The sequence below is a fragment of the Psammomys obesus genome, unplaced genomic scaffold (assembly GCF_907164565.1).
Source record: "Psammomys obesus unplaced genomic scaffold, mPsaObe1.curated_primary_1811, whole genome shotgun sequence".
Classification (NCBI taxonomy): Eukaryota; Metazoa; Chordata; class Mammalia; order Rodentia; family Muridae; genus Psammomys; species Psammomys obesus.
In genome coordinates, this window is record NW_026590707.1 from 1,269,147 (window position 1) to 1,287,357 (window position 18,211).

General features: G+C 42.5%; 1 protein-coding gene and 1 non-coding gene across 2 annotated transcripts; one reads left to right on the forward strand and one right to left on the reverse strand.

The window, feature by feature from the left end:
* Positions 1-7,562: 7,562 nt before the first annotated feature.
* Positions 7,563-7,975, reverse strand: LOC129678038 (cytochrome c oxidase subunit 7C, mitochondrial-like). Its single transcript, XM_055608710.1, has one exon. It carries the CDS (start codon positions 7,866-7,868, stop codon positions 7,647-7,649), a length of 222 nt encoding a protein of 73 aa, XP_055464685.1. The 5' UTR covers positions 7,869-7,975; the 3' UTR covers positions 7,563-7,646.
* Positions 7,976-15,301: 7,326 nt separating this feature from the next.
* LOC129678055 (small nucleolar RNA SNORA17) lies at positions 15,302-15,429 on the forward strand. The gene has a single exon (XR_008720315.1). It is a non-coding gene; the product is annotated as a small nucleolar RNA SNORA17 (small nucleolar RNA).
* Positions 15,430-18,211: the final 2,782 nt, after the last annotated feature.

An 18,211-nucleotide genomic window follows, 5' to 3' on the forward strand; every position in this document is an offset into this window, starting at 1 on the left:
AGAACATAAAAGGCTCTGGATAGCCAAATCAATCCTGAACAGAGAGAACAATGCTGAAAGGATTACCATTCCAGATCTCAAGCTATATTAAGGAGACATATAGACCAATGGAACAAAATCAAAGATCCAAACCTGAATACATAAAACTTCATTCATTTAATATTTTAAAAAGTTGCTAAAAACATATTCTGAGGAAAAAGCATGTTCAACAAATGATGCTGGAAAATTATGTTGACATGTAGACAAATAAAAATTAGACACATATTTATTACCTTGCACAAAAACTAACTCCAAGTGGATCAAAGACCTAAATGTGGAACCTGGCAGTAAAACTGCTAGAGGAAAACATCAGCAGTACCCTACAGATATAGATGTAGACTTTCTTTTTTTTAATTTTATTTTTTATATTAATTACAGTTTATCCACTTTGTATCCTAGCTGTGCCTCCCTCCCTCATTCCCTCCCAATCCCAGCCTCCTCATCTCCTCCCATGCCCCTCTCCAAGTCCACTAATAGGGGAGGTCCTCCTCCCCTTCCATCTGACCCTGCAGCCAGTCCAGATGAGACCTGATGTAGACTTCTGAATAAGACTACATTGACCCATGAATTAAGACTCTACTTGGCCATGAATTAGGACTCCATTTGACCCATAATTAAGGCCAACAGTTGACAGTGGAACTTGATAAAACCAAGAAGTTTCTGTGCAACTAAAGAAACAATCTTTAGGGTAGAAAGTAAGACTACAGAATGGGAGAAAATACTTTTCAGTTATATATCTGACATAGGATTAATACCCAGAATATATAAAGAACAACAACAAAAAGACAAAGAAAATGACCTATTCAAAAAAATGGCTTTGGACCTAAATAGAGTTCTCAGAAGAAGAAATAAAAGTGATTAAGAAAAAAAAAATTGTTCATCATCCCTAGCAATTAGAGAATTGTAAATCAAAAACCTTTGAGATATCATCATACCCCAGTCAGAATGGTAAAGATCAACAAAACAAATTCTGGAGAAGCTGTGGGAAAAAAAGAACACCCATTCACCATTAGTAGGATTATAAACTGGTCCAGCTATTCTGGAAATCAGAATAATCTCAAAAGGCTAAACCAGTCTATCATATGACTCATGTGCATGCCTCCTTGACATATAATCAAAGGACTTGACATTTCTACTCCACTGGCACTTGCTCAGCCATGTTCATTGCTACTCTATTTACAATAGATAGAAAATGGAAACAACCTACTTATCCTTCAACAAACGGATGAAAAATAAAAAGGTGGTATATATTCACTGACTAGAAAAGATCAAACTGAATAATGGAACCCAGACCCAGAAGGACATGTTCTTCCTCATTAGAGGGTATTAACTCCAAATTTTCAGATAGGAGTATACAGCTTGGATTAACTGCAGAAACCAGGAGTGTATAAAAGAACCATTGTGGAGGGTGGGAAGCAGTAGAGGAGGGATGGAGAGAGGAATAGTGGAATATAAGTGATCTGAAAGGGGAAATGGGGAAACAGGGGGGGGCTTTCATTAGGGAAGGGGAGAGAGATAAATACAGAAGGAGGGAGGAAAGTAACAGTAAGGGGTGTCCAAAAAAGCCACAAGGAATCATATGATTAACTATTTACCTAAGATACGTATAATGTATGTAAGTTGGTATAGACATTGACATATATGGTTAAATGAAACTTTCTCATGTGAGCTGACGTACTCCTCCCAAGAGCCATAGACTCTCTAACAAAGCTCCAACACCAGGCATGTGAAAAGCCCTTTCTGAGTTGTTGGTCTAGATTGTCCCTGAGACTAACAAAGCATTGTTGGCTATTGCTCATGCCCCTGGGTGCGCCCAAATGTAGAAGCTAATTCCCTATTGCTGAAGACACCAGGCGCTTTGGACACAGGGTGCAGAGGACCCTAGCTGGCTCTTACATGAAAGCCTCCTCCCTGAAGACTAGCTTTACAACCTGCTTAGCCAAGCTTCCAAAGGAGGCAAAGAACCAACAGTCTTATGATGCCCATGAGTCACAGCAATGACCAGCATGAATTGAAGACCTCGAGGATACAAGTGTAGTACACATTCCCTGGTGGTAACCGTAGCTGTCTAGTTGGACATAAGATCTGATCAGCATGACAGAAACTATTCCTCGTACTAGAAATCTGTGCAATGCTCTGGAGCTAGTCATCATGGATCTCAGAGGAGAACCTACTCTTGCCCTGGGTGTGGATACAAGAGAGCTGATGGGCTGACCAACTCAGCTACCACCCAAGCCCAGATCAAGGGCTTTGAGTTGGCTCACTCCAATATCTACCTCATCTATGAACTGGCAGAGCACATGAAAGGGCCAGTCCTGCAGATTCAAAGCCAGAATCTCTATGCCACATGGCAACATGATATCCGACAGGAGTTCCAGTGAGGATCCAGCATTGATAGTGTAGCAGAAGCCAAAGGCCTCAAACCAGGCCAATGACTCATTGCAATGAACATTTGCAAGATGTGTGGACAAAGGGTATACTATGTCACATACCGTGACATACCCTATAGCTTCCATGAGAAGATGTTTTTTTAATATTTTGTTTTGTTTATTTTTAAATTTTTGTTCCTTATTTTCTTTGGGGGGAGAGGTCACAAGGGCAGATGGCAGATATGAAGGGGAGAAGGAGGAGGAGGAGGAGTTGGAGGAGAAGAAGGAGAAGGTGAATTATAAGACCTGTGAGAAATTGTTTATTTAGCTGGGGCCCTTCCAATAGCCATGTGTGGTCAATGAAACAGATAGTTGGCTTACAGATAGTATATATGTGTTGTAGAGAGTTAGATAAGGCAGTACCCCTCATTCATGCCACTGAACCTAACATCACTCTCTTTCTCAAATTAGTATGTTCTTTGATAATTTCATACATGTACATAAAATATTCTGATCACACTCTTATCTTCTCTTCCCACTCTTATCTTCCTCCCACCCCAACCAGCCTCTCCCCGCCTTCCTCCCATCAAAACTTTATCCCACTTTTGTATGTTTTTGTCTTTTTTTTTCTTTGTGATCCGCTGAGCTGTCTGTATGAACATGAGTGTGAAACAATCCACGGGGAACATGAGAAATTCACCAGTGACCGCTAAAGACACCCACTTGCTCTCCTCAGTAGTTCCTGTCTGATATTAGCACCCTTGGGTTGGGCAGGACCCCAGGTGACTGCCGCCGTTTTGCACATTTAACAGCCCTCCTCGCTGTTCTGATCTTGTGTTCTCCCCCACTCTGTTCTTCAGTGTGCCCTGAGCCTTGGAGGAGGCGATACCTGTGTCCCTTTTAATGTGGAGCTCTCAAGAATCACTTGTTCTCCGCATCTTGATCAGCCATGAGTCTCTGCATTAACTGCTGTTTGTTGCCCGAGTAAGCTTCTTCGATCAAGGCTGAGGACAGCACTGGTCTTTGGATATAAACAGGGCAGAACAATTGATACGATTGATGGGAGCTTCCCCTGCTGTATTATTAGACCTTGCTAACTTTTATTATCCTCTTCTCTACTGAATCCCAAGACCAATTGGCACTTGATTGGAATGGGCCGTTGGGGAGGCTGCCTACCTTTTGTAAAATGAGTTTCGTTATAAAATGCCAGCCTCTGAGTAGCTTACAGATTTAGAAAAGCATCTAAAAGGCAAGTAAGTACAATTAAATGAATGAAAATGGAAACTCAACCATTACAAGGTGCAAGGTCCAGGCACAGGTGTAAAAGTCTTGGGACTTTTATAGTTGGATAAGGCAGATGCTACCTGGCAAGGTATTTGGGAAATCCAATAACCGCGTGTGCCTGTAAATATAAAACAGCCTTTAAGCCAGTTAAGGGCAGAAGGCAACCTGTGCGGATGGGGAAAGCATGCTTATAAGATTTAAGTCATTGAATGAAAAATCCTAGCGCTGGGGTAGATTACCTCTCCCCTGAGCTGCTGGCCAGGAAGGTTTCTGAAGCCATTGCCACTGTTGTTGGTTAAATGTAGTGAGAATTTTGTAACTTTTGCTATGGGAATATGTTTTTGTTTTAATCCCAGGGGACGTGGGGCTGCCCGAGTACGATTTGCCTTGTGCTCTGGCAGAGGCATGAATAATTCTGTGAGAGTGTGACATTTGTAGTTCTGGGGACTTTTCAGAGGTTATATAAATGCCTGGGCCCCGATAAGCTGGTGGCTGGTTGGTGATTGAATGCTGTTGGTTGTGGTTTCCCAAGTAGTTGTGTACAAAGAAACAACAAGAAGAAAATAGGTATCCTGATGGCAAGGATCAGACTTGCCCCAAGGAACTCAGTCCTCCTAGTCTGCAGGAAGTAGTCTAACAATAAAAATACCCCCTTTCCTCTCTATCTTTTTTTCCCCTCCTATCTAGCATTAGAGTGTTGAAAGCGAAAAAGGGGGTGGAGAAAGGTGGAAGAGAGAAAGGAACCCACAAAGTCACAAACCGTTGAATGCTAAAATGCAAAAGCAAGTCCCTGTGGCTGAAAACACTGAGTGCTTTGATCACAGGACACAGAAAGCCAGCCATGACTTAACTAGAAGCCCCTCTATGCTGTATAGCATTTATAGTACCAGAAGGTGCTTGGGGGAAGATGTGGGTCCGTGGTTCAGCTATGGTATGGAGCCTGTGTGTTAACATCATCTATGTGCCAGACAACATGTGCATGCTGGAGAAATTGTATTCTAAGCCACGGTAACAACTTATATCTGGAGAAACCATAGGCTTCATTGGGACGCTCCTGCTATTATCTTCTTATGTGGATATGTTCACTTTTCAAATTAGCTTCTAAATATTTGTGCTTGTATGTTGGATTTCTGCTGCTGTTGCCTTCAGTGGAAGGGAACTTATTTTTATGGTGGGTGGTGGTTCTTAACTAATCAAACCATTGGAAATAAATATCTGTTGCTATAGTCTATGCTGTTTGTAGTGGTCTGAATGAGAACGGCCCCCAAAGGCTCATATATTTAAATGCTTGGCTCTCAGTTAGTGGACTGTTGGGAAGAATTATGATATGTAGCTTTATTGAAATAGGCATGATCTTGCTTGAAGAGGTGTGTGATTGGAATCTTCAAAAGCCCGTGCTAGTCTCTCTCTCTGCCTGGGGATGAGGGTGTAAAGCTCTCAGCTATTGATTTAGAGCCATACTTGTCTGCCATAATGATTATGGTCTAACCATCTAAAACTGTAAGCAAGCAAGCCCCCAGTTAAATGCTTTCTTTTAGCAGTTGCCTTGGCCATGGTGTCTCTTCACAGCACTAGAACACTAAAACACTATATATAAATAATTAAATACATACATACATACATATATGTATAAAAACATACACACACATATATATGTGTATATATATATAATTTCCTTGCAAGCTCAGGAAATATCACAGAAGAAGAGCAAGTGAGAATGTAAGATCCAGATGAAGTAGTGGAGTAGAGCGAGTATGCCATCACTAAATTATGAGTGTACTCCCATGACATTAGGCCTATTAGCACCCCTTGTAGAAGGGGAAGAGAGTCATTTAATCCTCACTCAAAAGGCTAGTCACCTCTTATTCCTTGAGATGCATGAAATCCTAACCTCCCTGTGTGTGGTCTTGGGGAAAGATATAGAAGGTAGAAGGTTTGCTAGGGTGAGGGTTTGGTAGTGCAGCTTTTATGTGTCATCATTTATGCGGGGGTAGAGATTTTTAGTACTTAAGTGTCACTATGCTCTTTTAAGTAGAACCCCAAACTCATTGGTTGATCAGGCTGGATTCTGGATCTAGATAGAATAACTTCTTTGGTCTGTTGAGGTCCTGTCTTGGGTGGAGAGGCATTTCTGTTTCTCCTCTATAAAACGCAACAACAACTCAAATTAACATAGTTCCAACTTCACCAGGCTGGATAAGGGGGGCACGGGCATGAGGTTCTTTCGTGTTTGTTTGAGACATGATTTCTCTGTGTAGCCTTGGATGTCCAGACTGGCCTTGAATTTACAAAGATCTGCCTGTTCTGCCTTCCCGAGTGCTGGCTAGGCATGAGGTTAGCAAGCTCCCCTGGAAACTTTGATGACTGAGTGTCATTGACTAACTTTGAGAAATCTGCCTGCTGATAATTGGCAAGTACTTAATATTTGGTATCAATTCTCTCTGGCAACCAGAAATGGTAATTTGTTCTAATGAATATGTTTAGACGTGTGTGTGTGTGTGTGTGTGTGTGTGTGTGTGTGTGTGTGTATGTGTGTGTGTGTGTGTATGTGTGTGTGTGTGTATGTGTATGGAGGTAGACACACGCACATTGAGTACCATTTTTTTCAGGAGCCATCAACCTTAATTTGGAGACCTTGTCTCTTACTTGGACTTGGACTTGCACATTGTACTAAGCTACCTGGAAGTGAGCCCCATGCATCTGCCAGTCTTTGTTCCCCTGGGACTAGGATTGCAGGCACACACTGCTGCCACCATGGCTGGCCTTACATGGGTTCTTGGAATTAAACTCACGACTGTGCAGCAAGCACTATACCAACTGAGCTGCATACCCAAGTCCTGTTTAGAAATCTTTTGCACTTAAGAAAACATTTATTGTGGTTATAAAAGTTGTAATCTTTAAAATAATTGAAGTACAACCATGAACCCATTGTCTTGTGTACAAGAATTGAGATCTTTCTAAAGCAACATTTTTAAAGAAATTTGCTTTGAGAAAATTTGCCAAAAGTTATATTTTTAGGTATTTACCATAAGCATATTACTATCCATTCATCTGGAGTCACACAAAGAGAAAAAGATCCTTCTATTTTCATTAGCATAGTGATGTATTGCTGAGTTCTTTGTTACATTAATATTATTCATATGTGATCTTGTAAGTGAAAATGGGCCTAAAATAGCCTAATAGTGATCAGTAGAAAAAATATTAGAAAATCATAGACATTTGATTGTTTCTGCATTGGCTGCTGAGAGCAAAGGTAAAAAGGACACCACTGTTATTAACCTCATGTGACAATAATAAAATGCTGTGCACAGGCTGGGGCCAAAGGAAGCACACGCACAGTGAACACAATGATGAAACATTTAATTCATCCTGTTCCTGTCATCAAAAACACTGAGGTATTTATAAGCGGTGACTGATTGGGTCTCACAGCAGCATCTCTGTATGTTACACAGCAAAGAGATCAACCAGCAAAATGTTTTCCTCCCAATGGAGAAATTAAAAAATAGAATATTTAAAAAGGATATGTATAAAAGATAGAACCAAAGTCAAGAATAACAGTAAGGATGGCCCCAGCATTCATAGTTTCCTCTCACGCATTCCAGTTCCCAAGCCTGGCTTGGTAAATTCAATCATTCTCAGAACACATCTTGGCTTGCCAAATCCGTCTGAAGTTGAATGTCCAGATGAGCTCTTGGATTAAGCTGAGCATGGGTGAATGATAGTTGAAACATGCTGACAAGGAGAATTCTTCTCTTGAATTATCTAGTTCATATTTTTTCCTTTAAAAAGACCCTGAGTAAAGAGGAGGATTTAAGGAGAGCAAAGTGAAAACCATCATATTTTAGTTCTCAAGGTTTGCAGATAAATATCTTTTTTTTTATGTTTCATTACTTTATTTACAATTGTATATAAGAGTTCAACCCAATTTTCAGATTGCATCTCTTAAAACATTCTTCATCCTGTTGAAGGATAGATTAAATATCCTTGTTTTTTGAGTAGCTGGTGCCTTACTATAAAGAAGGGAGCAGCAAATCCAGACCCAAAGAACACAGTCATCAGAGCCAGTAGCCGCCACTTGTTTTCAATGGAAAATGGCAAATTCTTCCCCGGACCCTCCTCATAGTGGCTGTGACGGATCACGGAGGTGCTGAACGTCCGGATACTCTGACCCAACATGACGATGCTGGAAGTTCAGCGAAGAGCGCAGAGAAGGTAGGCGGAAGAAATGGCCGCTCTACCTCAGACTCCTTTCTCCACGACCTTGCAATACAGAGCGCGAAGACCGAAAGCGCAGATAAATATCTTAATTAAGCACAAAGCCCAAACTCTCCGTTTCTGCTCTGAGTGATTTCTTTCTCTTCCTATATTAAACCTGTGTCAGTTTCACCTGTCTGGCATTGTGGACAAACTGTCCTGTTGAGGGCTGCATGCCATGACAGCTGCTTTACTGAATCCTCATCCTGGTTCTTGGAGCCTGGTCAGCTCTTGGACATCTATGGGTGACAAGAGCTAGAAACCCCACTCTGAAAATGTATCCCCAGATCCCTGAGAGAGAGGCCTCATCAGGCATTTGGCTTGGACAGGAAGTCAGTTTTTAGCCTTGCTGTAATTGCAGGTGACTGAGTATCATGGACCACAAATCTGCAAATTCTGCTTTGCAGGTTGTGTAGAGCAGACAGCTTAAAGAAGGATCTGATTCTCCCATTTGAAAACTTGTGAGTGCACCCTTTTGCTCTTTTTTTCTTACACCACTTCATAATTTTGCAGCTGCAACTCTTCTTTCCTTTTCTTGTACCAAATAATCTTTTTCTTTTCTTTACTTAACCATGCTTTCCAACCAAAGCTCAGGAAACACTCCATTAGGCCATGGCCTCTCCTTTCCCAAGTAGGAATAGAAACACTGGATTTCCATCTTCAGTACAAAGCCTTCCAAGGCCTCTCTTTCTCTCCTGTTCTCCAGTCATCCTCTTGCTCAATAGTGAATCTCTAGTTCACCTTGACCCATTTAATATAGAGTTCAAAAAGAGTATGCCTCCCTAGTCAGAGTCTGGCTTTCAACATCACATATTAAAATTGACTTTGGTGTATAGATCACCATATATACAATCAATTAATCTCAAAGAAAAAAAATGAAGGTACACCTGTCTCCTCCTTGAATACCCTCTCACCTTAATTTCAATTCACTGACTCTTAGCCATTAACCCTTTTAGAAAGGAACACCAACTCAGCACTTCTGTGCTCAATTATCTTTGACTTTCAATCCAAACTGAACCATTTACTGAGTGAGCGTGGAAGGAAACATTGAAAGCAAAAGCTATTAAAGAATTATAGACTTAAGAAGCCACACAGTACCTGTGAATTTGCTCTGTAGTCGAAGAACTTATAAAATTGTACACACATTAGGAGCAATGTTCCCGCCCAGCATGCACTGATTTAATGGCCTCACACCCAGTAATGTAAAGTATGATCCTTGGTTGTTAGGGCACATTTGGTTGTTATCCTCTCTTCCTTAAGAGGACAGGGTTTAAAAATATGCTACTGTGCATACACAATAGATGCTTTGCACATACGCTTTTATCTGTGAAGAAATTATTCTCTTTGGCAAGAGATTAAAATAAATGCATAACAGCTTGTCAGAATCACTAATCCCAGTAAACTCTGAGAAAAATTCTGCCTTTGAAAAAGTCATCTCAAACTTTGACCTCAACTATAAACACTAATAAAATTTTTATTTCTCCCTGGAAGGGACAATGAGAAAAAATGTGGCTGATGTTTTCCCACTACATACACACAAGGATGCCAGGCTGGTGCCAGAAGAAGCCAGTTCCATGCATTGAGATGCTTGATACGATTGCAGAGAGGGATGAATTTATACATGTTTTAGACCAAATCAGGAGTAAAATCAGATTGATGTTTTGAATGAAGTGGGTAATAGATGAGAAGGTAAATGGGTACAGGCAGGTTCTTTTGCAGAGGATTTCTGCGAATATGAGGCCTTGTATTGGGGCTACCTCTGCCCTATGGCTTTGGGTGAGGTTTCAAAAAGAAGAAAAGAAAATTAAGAGGGGAAAAAGAAGAGATTCTTCATGCCAAGAAACCCTTTTTGTAATGACTTTACCAGCGCTGTCTTCTCCTCCTCCTGTCCCCCTTCCCCCTCCCCCTCTCTTTTGAAAGTCTCACAGAAACTCGTGAATTTGTCAGATAGTGTTGGAACTCTTCACTTTTTTTTCCCCCGCACTTAATTTCTTGCTCCTGTGCTACTTGTTCTCTTTGTCCTTGGCTGTTTATTGCTTTCGGATGTAGGAACAATCTAAGGAACTCTCCAGTCAGGATATTCCACTGATGAAATCTCAGCTGGAAAGCCTGGATAAGGAATAAAGAATTATGTCCTAAATGTATCACCAGTCCTTGACACATGTATTTTTCTAAGAACTCAGATTATTCCCCGAAGCCTTTCCTGGTAATGCCTGGCCCTGAGGGTTTATTGTGGTTTTTGTAGACTTCCCTTTGATAGCATGGCTTCATACACACATGCGCATATCCACATACCCGCCTCCACACGTGCATGCGTATCTCTCCCTCCCGCGTGTGCGTGCTGTGTACATGCATGGGGGACGGAGGTCAATGCTGAGCGTCTTTCTCTGTTGCTCTCCTTCTCCCACTATTTTGAACAGACCGGCTGCCAAGTGAACCCTGGGACCTGTCGCCTCTGCCCCCCTAATCCCCCGAGGAATTGCAGACACATGCCACCAAGCCCAAGTTTCACGTAGGGGCTAAGGATGCAAACTCAGGTCTTTATGCTTTGCAGCAAGCACATTAACACTGAGCTACCTCCCCTACCCACGCAAGAGGAATTGGTTACAAGCCACATCTTGATACCTACTTGGGAGAGAGCATGCTCTATTTAAAATCACAAAATCAGAAGAGAGTGTCATCAAGGTCACTTTTGGATCAATCTCAGAGTCACACGGGATAATACAACATTTGAGAGCTAAACGTGACCTCAGAGAAGCTGTCACTAATAACCACCTTGTAGAGGAAACTAAGGTCTCTGTTCGCTCTACAAGACTCATTCTTCTACAGCCATAGGGACAGAAGTTCAGGCATCAATGACAGCGCCTTCATTCTCTCCCCAGACCCCAGTACTGCCTACCCTTACAAGTTCATATCACCATTTTATCCCGAATGCTGCTTTTGTGTAGCCATGGGTACCAGTGTCAAGTGTCCATGACGGAGGAAGGGCATGCAAGAAGCCTGTGCTGGCCACGGAGTCACGTAAACGCTGCATCTCATTCTTTTCTTTTTTAAACAGAAGTTTCACTTACGTTATTTTAAGTGGTGCTTGTGTGTGTTTGTGCAGACGCATGTGCCTGGGCATATATATATATATGCACGTGAGTGCAGAGGCCTGCAGAGGCCACAGGTGTTGCATTCCCTGGAGCTGAAATTATAGATGATTATGAATCATCTGACACGGGTTCTGGGAACCAAACTCTGGTCCTTAGAAAAGTTGCCAAGCCATCTTTCCAGCTCCAGTATTCTTTTTTATAGAACATTTTGGCCTAAAGTCATTTGCCTGACTGTAGGATCTAGGCCAGTCCCCACCCCCAATACCATACTGTGTGCAGCTCTTGTAGAAGTGCTGCCTTACCTGTCGTAGCCCAGTCGTTGCAAGCTTTAGTGTTCATTGCTAACCAGAGTTTTGATTCAACAGTTCTACTGCGGGGTGGGGGTGGACCGAGTCTATTTCCTTAGCAGGTTCCCGGCTGCTTCTGCTGTTACTGATCAAAGGCCATTCTTGCAAATATATTGTTTATCTAAAGCGCTTCCCTCCAAACTCAGCTCAGAAGCACTGCTAGACCCTTCTTTGGGAATGCGTGGCCGCTGATTGGTTCTGACATCTGATAGAGAGATTGACCTGTAAGGAAGGAAGAGGACATTATAGAAGCTGTGAGGAGTAGAAGAGAGAGGAAGAGAAGGAGACGGGAGAAGAGGGGAGGAAAGGAGAGAGTAGGCAACAGAAGACACGGGGGAGATGACACCAGTTTGTTGATAACAAGTCCCAACTCCTTATTTTTAAACTTTAAAGTATTTGTTTTACTTGTATGTAGATTGTGTGTGTGTTTATGTGCATGTGTGTGCATGTCTGTGGTATAAAGTACATGTGGTTACATGTGTGCCTGTGTGCACTTGCCTGTTAAAGGCAGAGGTTGATGGCCAGTGTCTTTGTCTGTCGCTCTCGCCTTGTGTGTTTTTAGATGGAGTAGCTCACTGAGCTTTGAGCTCTCCAGTTGGCTGACTGGCTGCAGTAAGCTCCAGGCATCTACCTTCTTGATTCTTCTTCCCAGGGCTAGAGTCGGAGTTGCAGGCCACCGTGTGTGGTTTCCAGATGGGCGCCGGCATCCAAACACAGATCGTCATGCTTGCGCAGCGGGCACCCTCCCGGTTGTTTCATTATCTCTACATTTAAGTAAGCTACCCACACGTTTATATTTTCTCAGTGTGTTTCTTAGGAAGTGTCGTTTTGCTTATGTAAAGAGAAAAACGCAATTGCAATCTTGCTTTGGCTTTTTTCTTCTGTGTGCTTCTCACAGCAACAGATGACGCTGTATACAATGAAGACCCCACTAAATGCCTCAGCGCCATTCATGAAACGAGCGACCTGAGATGGTGTGGAGGAGAACTCTAGCCCCCGGAGAAACGAAATAGGAGAGGAGAAGTACCCCCAGCTGAAGCCGCCATATGTGCAGACGTGATTCTGTGTCACACCACGTGTTGACAGGGATAAGCTCGGGCTGCCAATTTTTGCACGGAAAAGCATGAAATTGATTTCACATAAAGATTGATCTAGGAGTTTAGAAGGTAAGAAATGATGGGCTTAATGCAGAGCGCGAGGGTGGTGTAGGCTACAAATACTAGCTGCCAGGCTCGTTTGCCAACAGCCTGCTGAGATTGGCGTCTCTAATTTCCAGCAAGAGTTGGTGCGACAGGCCCTTCTGGAATTCCATTATTCTTTCCAGGCTCAACTTATCAGAGCATTTGTGATTTGAGGGGGGGAGGGAAGTAACCCTCTCCAATGTGCTTTCTGAAATCCATAGGACTTGGTTATTTTTTCCCTCTGGTTCCCACTTTTTATTGCAAGGCATCATCCATCTTTTGGGCAATACTGGTGATTTGCAGTGACAGCTAAAAATACACGTGAAAAAAAAAGTAAATAGGAAAAGTACTTAATGTTTGTGGTAAATCAATGAAACTACCACCATCTCATGTTTTTGAGAGAACAAACACAATTCACTCTAAACTCAGACAAATGAGTTTATCCAAGGGAAATAACAAGCAAACAGTGAAAACCTGATGTTTATTTCTTTTGGACTGAGCAAACGGTTCTCTACAAACAAGTTAAACCTGCCTTTAGTAAGAACTGAGATCACTCAGGCTCCATTCCTCAGCTCAGAGGTCAACATCTGATGTCACACTAAATATGCTTTGTTGCCGCTATCAGAGTTAGAATTTGGGAATGGACTATTCTTGGTGATAAATAATTTATATAGGCCTCTTGGGTTCTTGGCTTTCTTTTTTATTGTTATTATTAGTTACATTTTATTAACTCTGTATCCCAGCTGTATCCCGCTCCCTCATTCCCTCCCAATCCCACCCTCCCTCTCTCATCTCCTCCCTGCCCCTTTCCAAGTCCACTGATGGGGAGGACCTCCTCCCCTTTCATCTGACCCTGTTTTATCAGGTATCTTCAGGACTGGCTGCAAAGTCCTCCTCTGTGGCCTAGCAGGACTGCTCCTCCCTTGGGGGGTGGGGAGGTCAAAGAGCCAGTCATTGAGTTCCTGTCAGAAATAGTCCCACTTGGTTACTGAGCTACCATGGGCTACATCCAAGCAGAGGTTCTAGGTTATATCCATACACGATCCTTGGTTGGAGACACAGTCTCATATAAGACCCCTGTGCCCAGATATATACAAGGTTCTTGGCTTTCTAAATAAGAGAAACCATAAGGAGAATGTAGTCAGATTTGGAAAGGACATGTACAATGGCAGCCCTAAGAGAGTTCTCTCCTGCTCATTTCCATCTGAGGATGCTGTCAGTTGGCTCCTGCCGCAGCTTCTGAGGTTGGAGGCACAACTACTCAAGCCTTCGTTGCTTTTCTTTTATGATTAGGAAGAAAGATGTGAAGATGTATCATTACAGTGTATCATTAGCATCTGTTTATATCAATTCTGCAAATTCCTTTTTTCAAAATTCAATTTTCTGTCCCCCTCAACATAAGCACACAACTTACACAAGCATCTTCCATAGAACTGGAGTTGGAGTCACAAAAGCAGTTGTAGAGGGGCCTTGGTAGACAGAGTCAGGCTGTCTGCCACCTGTAGAGCAACCGTCTAGAATATCAGAAATACCCAAATATTTCTCACACAAATGAAGCTCCTTTTTAAGATACATCAAAAGTGTTCCAGAGGGGCCAGGCGTGAGAGTTCAGGGTTCCCATTCCTTATACCACTGTGAAAGTAGTCTTCAGTGCAGACTTAAAAGCCTCTTAATTTTAAACTAACCTTGTGGGCAGCACATAATTTACTAGAGAAAAATGCTAATTCTTGGTGGTAAACATCCACTATTAAAACAGCTTCATAAACCCAGAAAATATCTTCAACTGTTTTTCTTTTAGTCAGTTTACCACCTAAATATTTGCCAGCCAGAATGTCATTGTTAGGCTTGGGTATATTATACATATTTGTTAGTAATGACAATTTGTTTATCTTTATTTATTTACCTTTCTTATTATTACGCTTTGTGGTTTGTGAGACATTAACTTTTAAGTTATAAATGAGGAAAATAGTGAATACAAATGCAAAAAAAATTCAAAACACTAGAAGACAAAATTCATCATCACACAAATTTAATAAGTTGAATCCATCCCTGAGATGATAAACACTTGAACATATGACCTCATCAGTTTGGTATGCCACAGTAACAGGATGAAGGACAAAAAGCAAGATACATACGAGGCTTCATGAAGCTCAGTGCAACAGACCAACAAAGGAAAATTATGTCCACATAATAAAGACAATATATGAAAAGCTCAGAGTGAGCATCGCTCATGATGGTGTAAGAAGACTGCTTTTCCTGAAAGGTTAAGGGTGACCACCACCACACTGAAAGACCGGGCCAGTGTGATTAGGCAAGAATGTGAAATAGAAGACTTCTGGGAAAGGAGGAAAAAGGTATCAGAGTTAACACATGAATTCAGTAAGTAGCAGGATTCAAAACCAGAGTATAAAAATCAGTTGTGCTTCTAAACATTTACAGCCTTTTGGAAAGGAAAGTTTCACCAATAGTAACACTAAGGACAATAGATAGTTAGAAATAAACTTAATGTCAAAGACTTATGCACTGAAAATGGAAAATCCTCAAGGAGAGAAAATGCAAACAGAGAGAAGGCTATTTTATGCTCATGGCTTAAAAAAAAATAAATAAAAAGTTGTTAAAAAAAAAAAAAAGACCATGCTACTCAAAGAGATCTATAGATTGAAAGCAATCTCTATGGGTTTTTCAATGACATTTTTAAAACAGAAGAAGTGATTTTAAAATGCACATGAAGCCCTGCCCCTAGATGCGTTGCAGGTGTGGCTGCTGTCTTGTGCATCAGTGGGTGGCAGAGAGGAGGAAGGCTGTGTCTGCACTCCGAGTTCCGGCCTATGAACACATGCATGACTAGTAGCCTAACACTACCTGAAAAAAGTGAGCCCGGGAGGACCACCGGACCAGTGCCATGGGGCCTGGACAGGGAGCTGGCCAGACATGACCACCAGTCATGCAGTGTGCAGGCCCGAGGAGGGGGCAGATCATGCCCAAGATGATGCTTGCCTGGTGACGTAATGAATGAGCAGGGCATAGCACTCCTGAGACTGCTCCTGAGACAACCCCAGGCAGAGACTCCAGGCACTTCTGAAAGGATCAGAGAAATGGCAGAGAATGGAAAAGAAAGAGAAACCGAAGGATACGGGCACAATCAAGAAAGGCAGTACTGTAGACTTAGGGGTAGGGAGCAGCAGGCTGATGTGAGCAGCCTAGGACCGTGGTGGGGTCCTGTCCTGTGCTGCTACCGGGGGCCAACATTTGGATTCATTGCCCTGTTACCACAACGTGTGGTCTGTTACTACCAAAGGCCTGCCAGACATCTTTGCTCTGGGCTGGACTTGTTAATGTCTGAGGGCTATGCAGAACTAGCCCCACCCCTCACTTGGGCATCCGGGGAGAGCTGGCCTTGGGGGCATGAGAGCAAGAGAGCTGCTCCTGACCCTTGCCAGCTGCAGTACTCAGTATTGTGCTGCGGTGAGCTAGCTCCACAGATACAAGTATGGAAGAACTGCCCTACTACTCATTTTGTGTGCGGTGTGGATGAGGAAGAGATACCCTCCCCACCTCTTACTCCTCACAGGATGAGGGAGACCTCATCCTGGGGTCATGAAACCAGGAAAGCTGGCCCTATCCCTCACCAGCTGTAGCACTTGGGAGAGAGAGCGGGCCTGGGCAGCACAGCAGAGCTGACTTTGTGGGGAGGGCACTAGTGCGCCAGCCCTGAGCATGGGAGAGCTGAGGGAGAGATGACCCCCTCTCTTTACCCTTGCCACCAATGGCAGGCAGAGGAGCTGGCCCCAAGGTCAGGAGAGCAGGAGAGCTGCCCCTGCCCCTCTCCTGCTGCAGCACTCAGAAGAGCAGATCCTGCACCCAACCTGTGCTGAAGAGCAGAGCTGGCTCTGGTTGTAGGGGTTGCTGGTGAGCCGGCGCTGAGGGTGTGAGAGAGGGGGCAGGAGGGCTGACCAGCCCAGACACCTCTCGGCCTAGATTCAGGGCTTTGAAGTGGTCCACCCCAACACCTATCCGCTCCGTGAATTGCTGGAGCGCGTGAAGGGGCTGGTACAGATCCAGCACTACATCTGAGATCTCTGAGAGAAGTAGAGGTTCCAGCACTGAGCAGCAGAAGCCTCAGGCCAGACCAATGAGTCATTGCGAAGAAGTGTGGACAAAAGGGTACACTGTGGGGCACACTGGGACACACTACAGCTTCCACAAGATTTTTTCTCTGTTTGAGGGGGTGTTGCAAGGGTGGGTATGAGAAGTGGGAGAGATGGGGGGTGTTACAGTGCGTGATATGAAATTCACAAAGAACCAATAAAAAAGTTTTTTAAAAAGATTTACATGAAGCCACAGATACCTCAAACAGCCACATCAAAAGGAAAGAGCAAGGCTCAAAGCATCACATTTCCTGCTTTTAAAACATACGACAAAGCAGCAGCAATTAGAACTATAATATTGACATGAAAATAAACATGTAGACCAATGGAATCAAGTAAAGAATACAGAAATGCAGTCGTACATACAACAAATGATTGAGCGAGAAGAACACACACTGGAGGAATGTCAGTCTCTTCAACCCATTAATCAGTTTTTTCAGTTTCCATCAGTAAATAAGGACAATTGTATTATGGAGGTAAAACAATTAAAAATGTTTCAGTGACAGAAGCCTAGGACCTGAGGCTGTGAAACTCTTTGAAGAAAGTTCTCATGGCATTGATCTTGGCAGTAATCTCCTGGAAATCATATTGCAAACAAGATAACAAAAGCAAGAATAGGTTAAGTGGAGACATGTCAAATCTGAAACCTTCTGCACAGCAAAGGACAAAGGGAAGATGGCTTACAGGGTAAAAGAAAATATTAGCAGTCTATATATATATATATATATATATATATATATATATATATATATATATATATATATATATATATTACCTGCCAAAATTTAAGAGACTGCTGACAGCTCAATGTTTAACCCAGTATCAAAACAGCAACAACAAAATCCAATTTAAATGTGAACTATGACTTTGAAGAAACATTTCTATAAAGAAGATACAATTAGCCAACGCCACTCTGGTCTCCCTTCAGGTTGTTTAGATTGGCTTCTTACAAATGCCTGACAAATGAATAAAAGATGGTCTATGGCACAAATCAAATATTGATACCACCTGAGACAATGGCTGCTATCAAAAACCCAGAAGATTTAAGTCTTAGTGACTGGACCAAATAGACACTGGTATTATTAAACAGTGGGAAAATGTAGCTACTACAGAAAACAGTGTGAAAGATTATATATAAAAAAAAACTAACTAACTAAATACCAGAACTACTATAGGACTTTTAAAGTCCTTTTCTAAACATTTATCCAAAATTTTGTTCACTGCAGCACTGTGCATGATAGCTAATCTGTAGAAACAGGCTAATTTCCTTATTGGCAGCTGAGTGAATATTTACTGTTTAAGAAAGGTAAATTCTGTAGCATGTGGCAACGGAGATGAATCTGGAAGATAACACACTAAGTAAAATGAATCAGTCACAGAAAGACAAATGGAAGATGGGCCATTTACAGTGAGGTATCTAAAACAGTCATCCTTTCAGAGACACGGGAAAAGGCTGCGGCCAGGAGCGAGGAATTGGGGGGGAGGGGGAGCTGC

Excerpts from the sequence above, each read along its gene's own strand:
- LOC129678038 (XM_055608710.1), bottom strand. The coding sequence starts at position 7,868 with ATGTTGGGTCAGAGTATCCGGACGTTCAGCACCTCCGTGATCCGTCAC.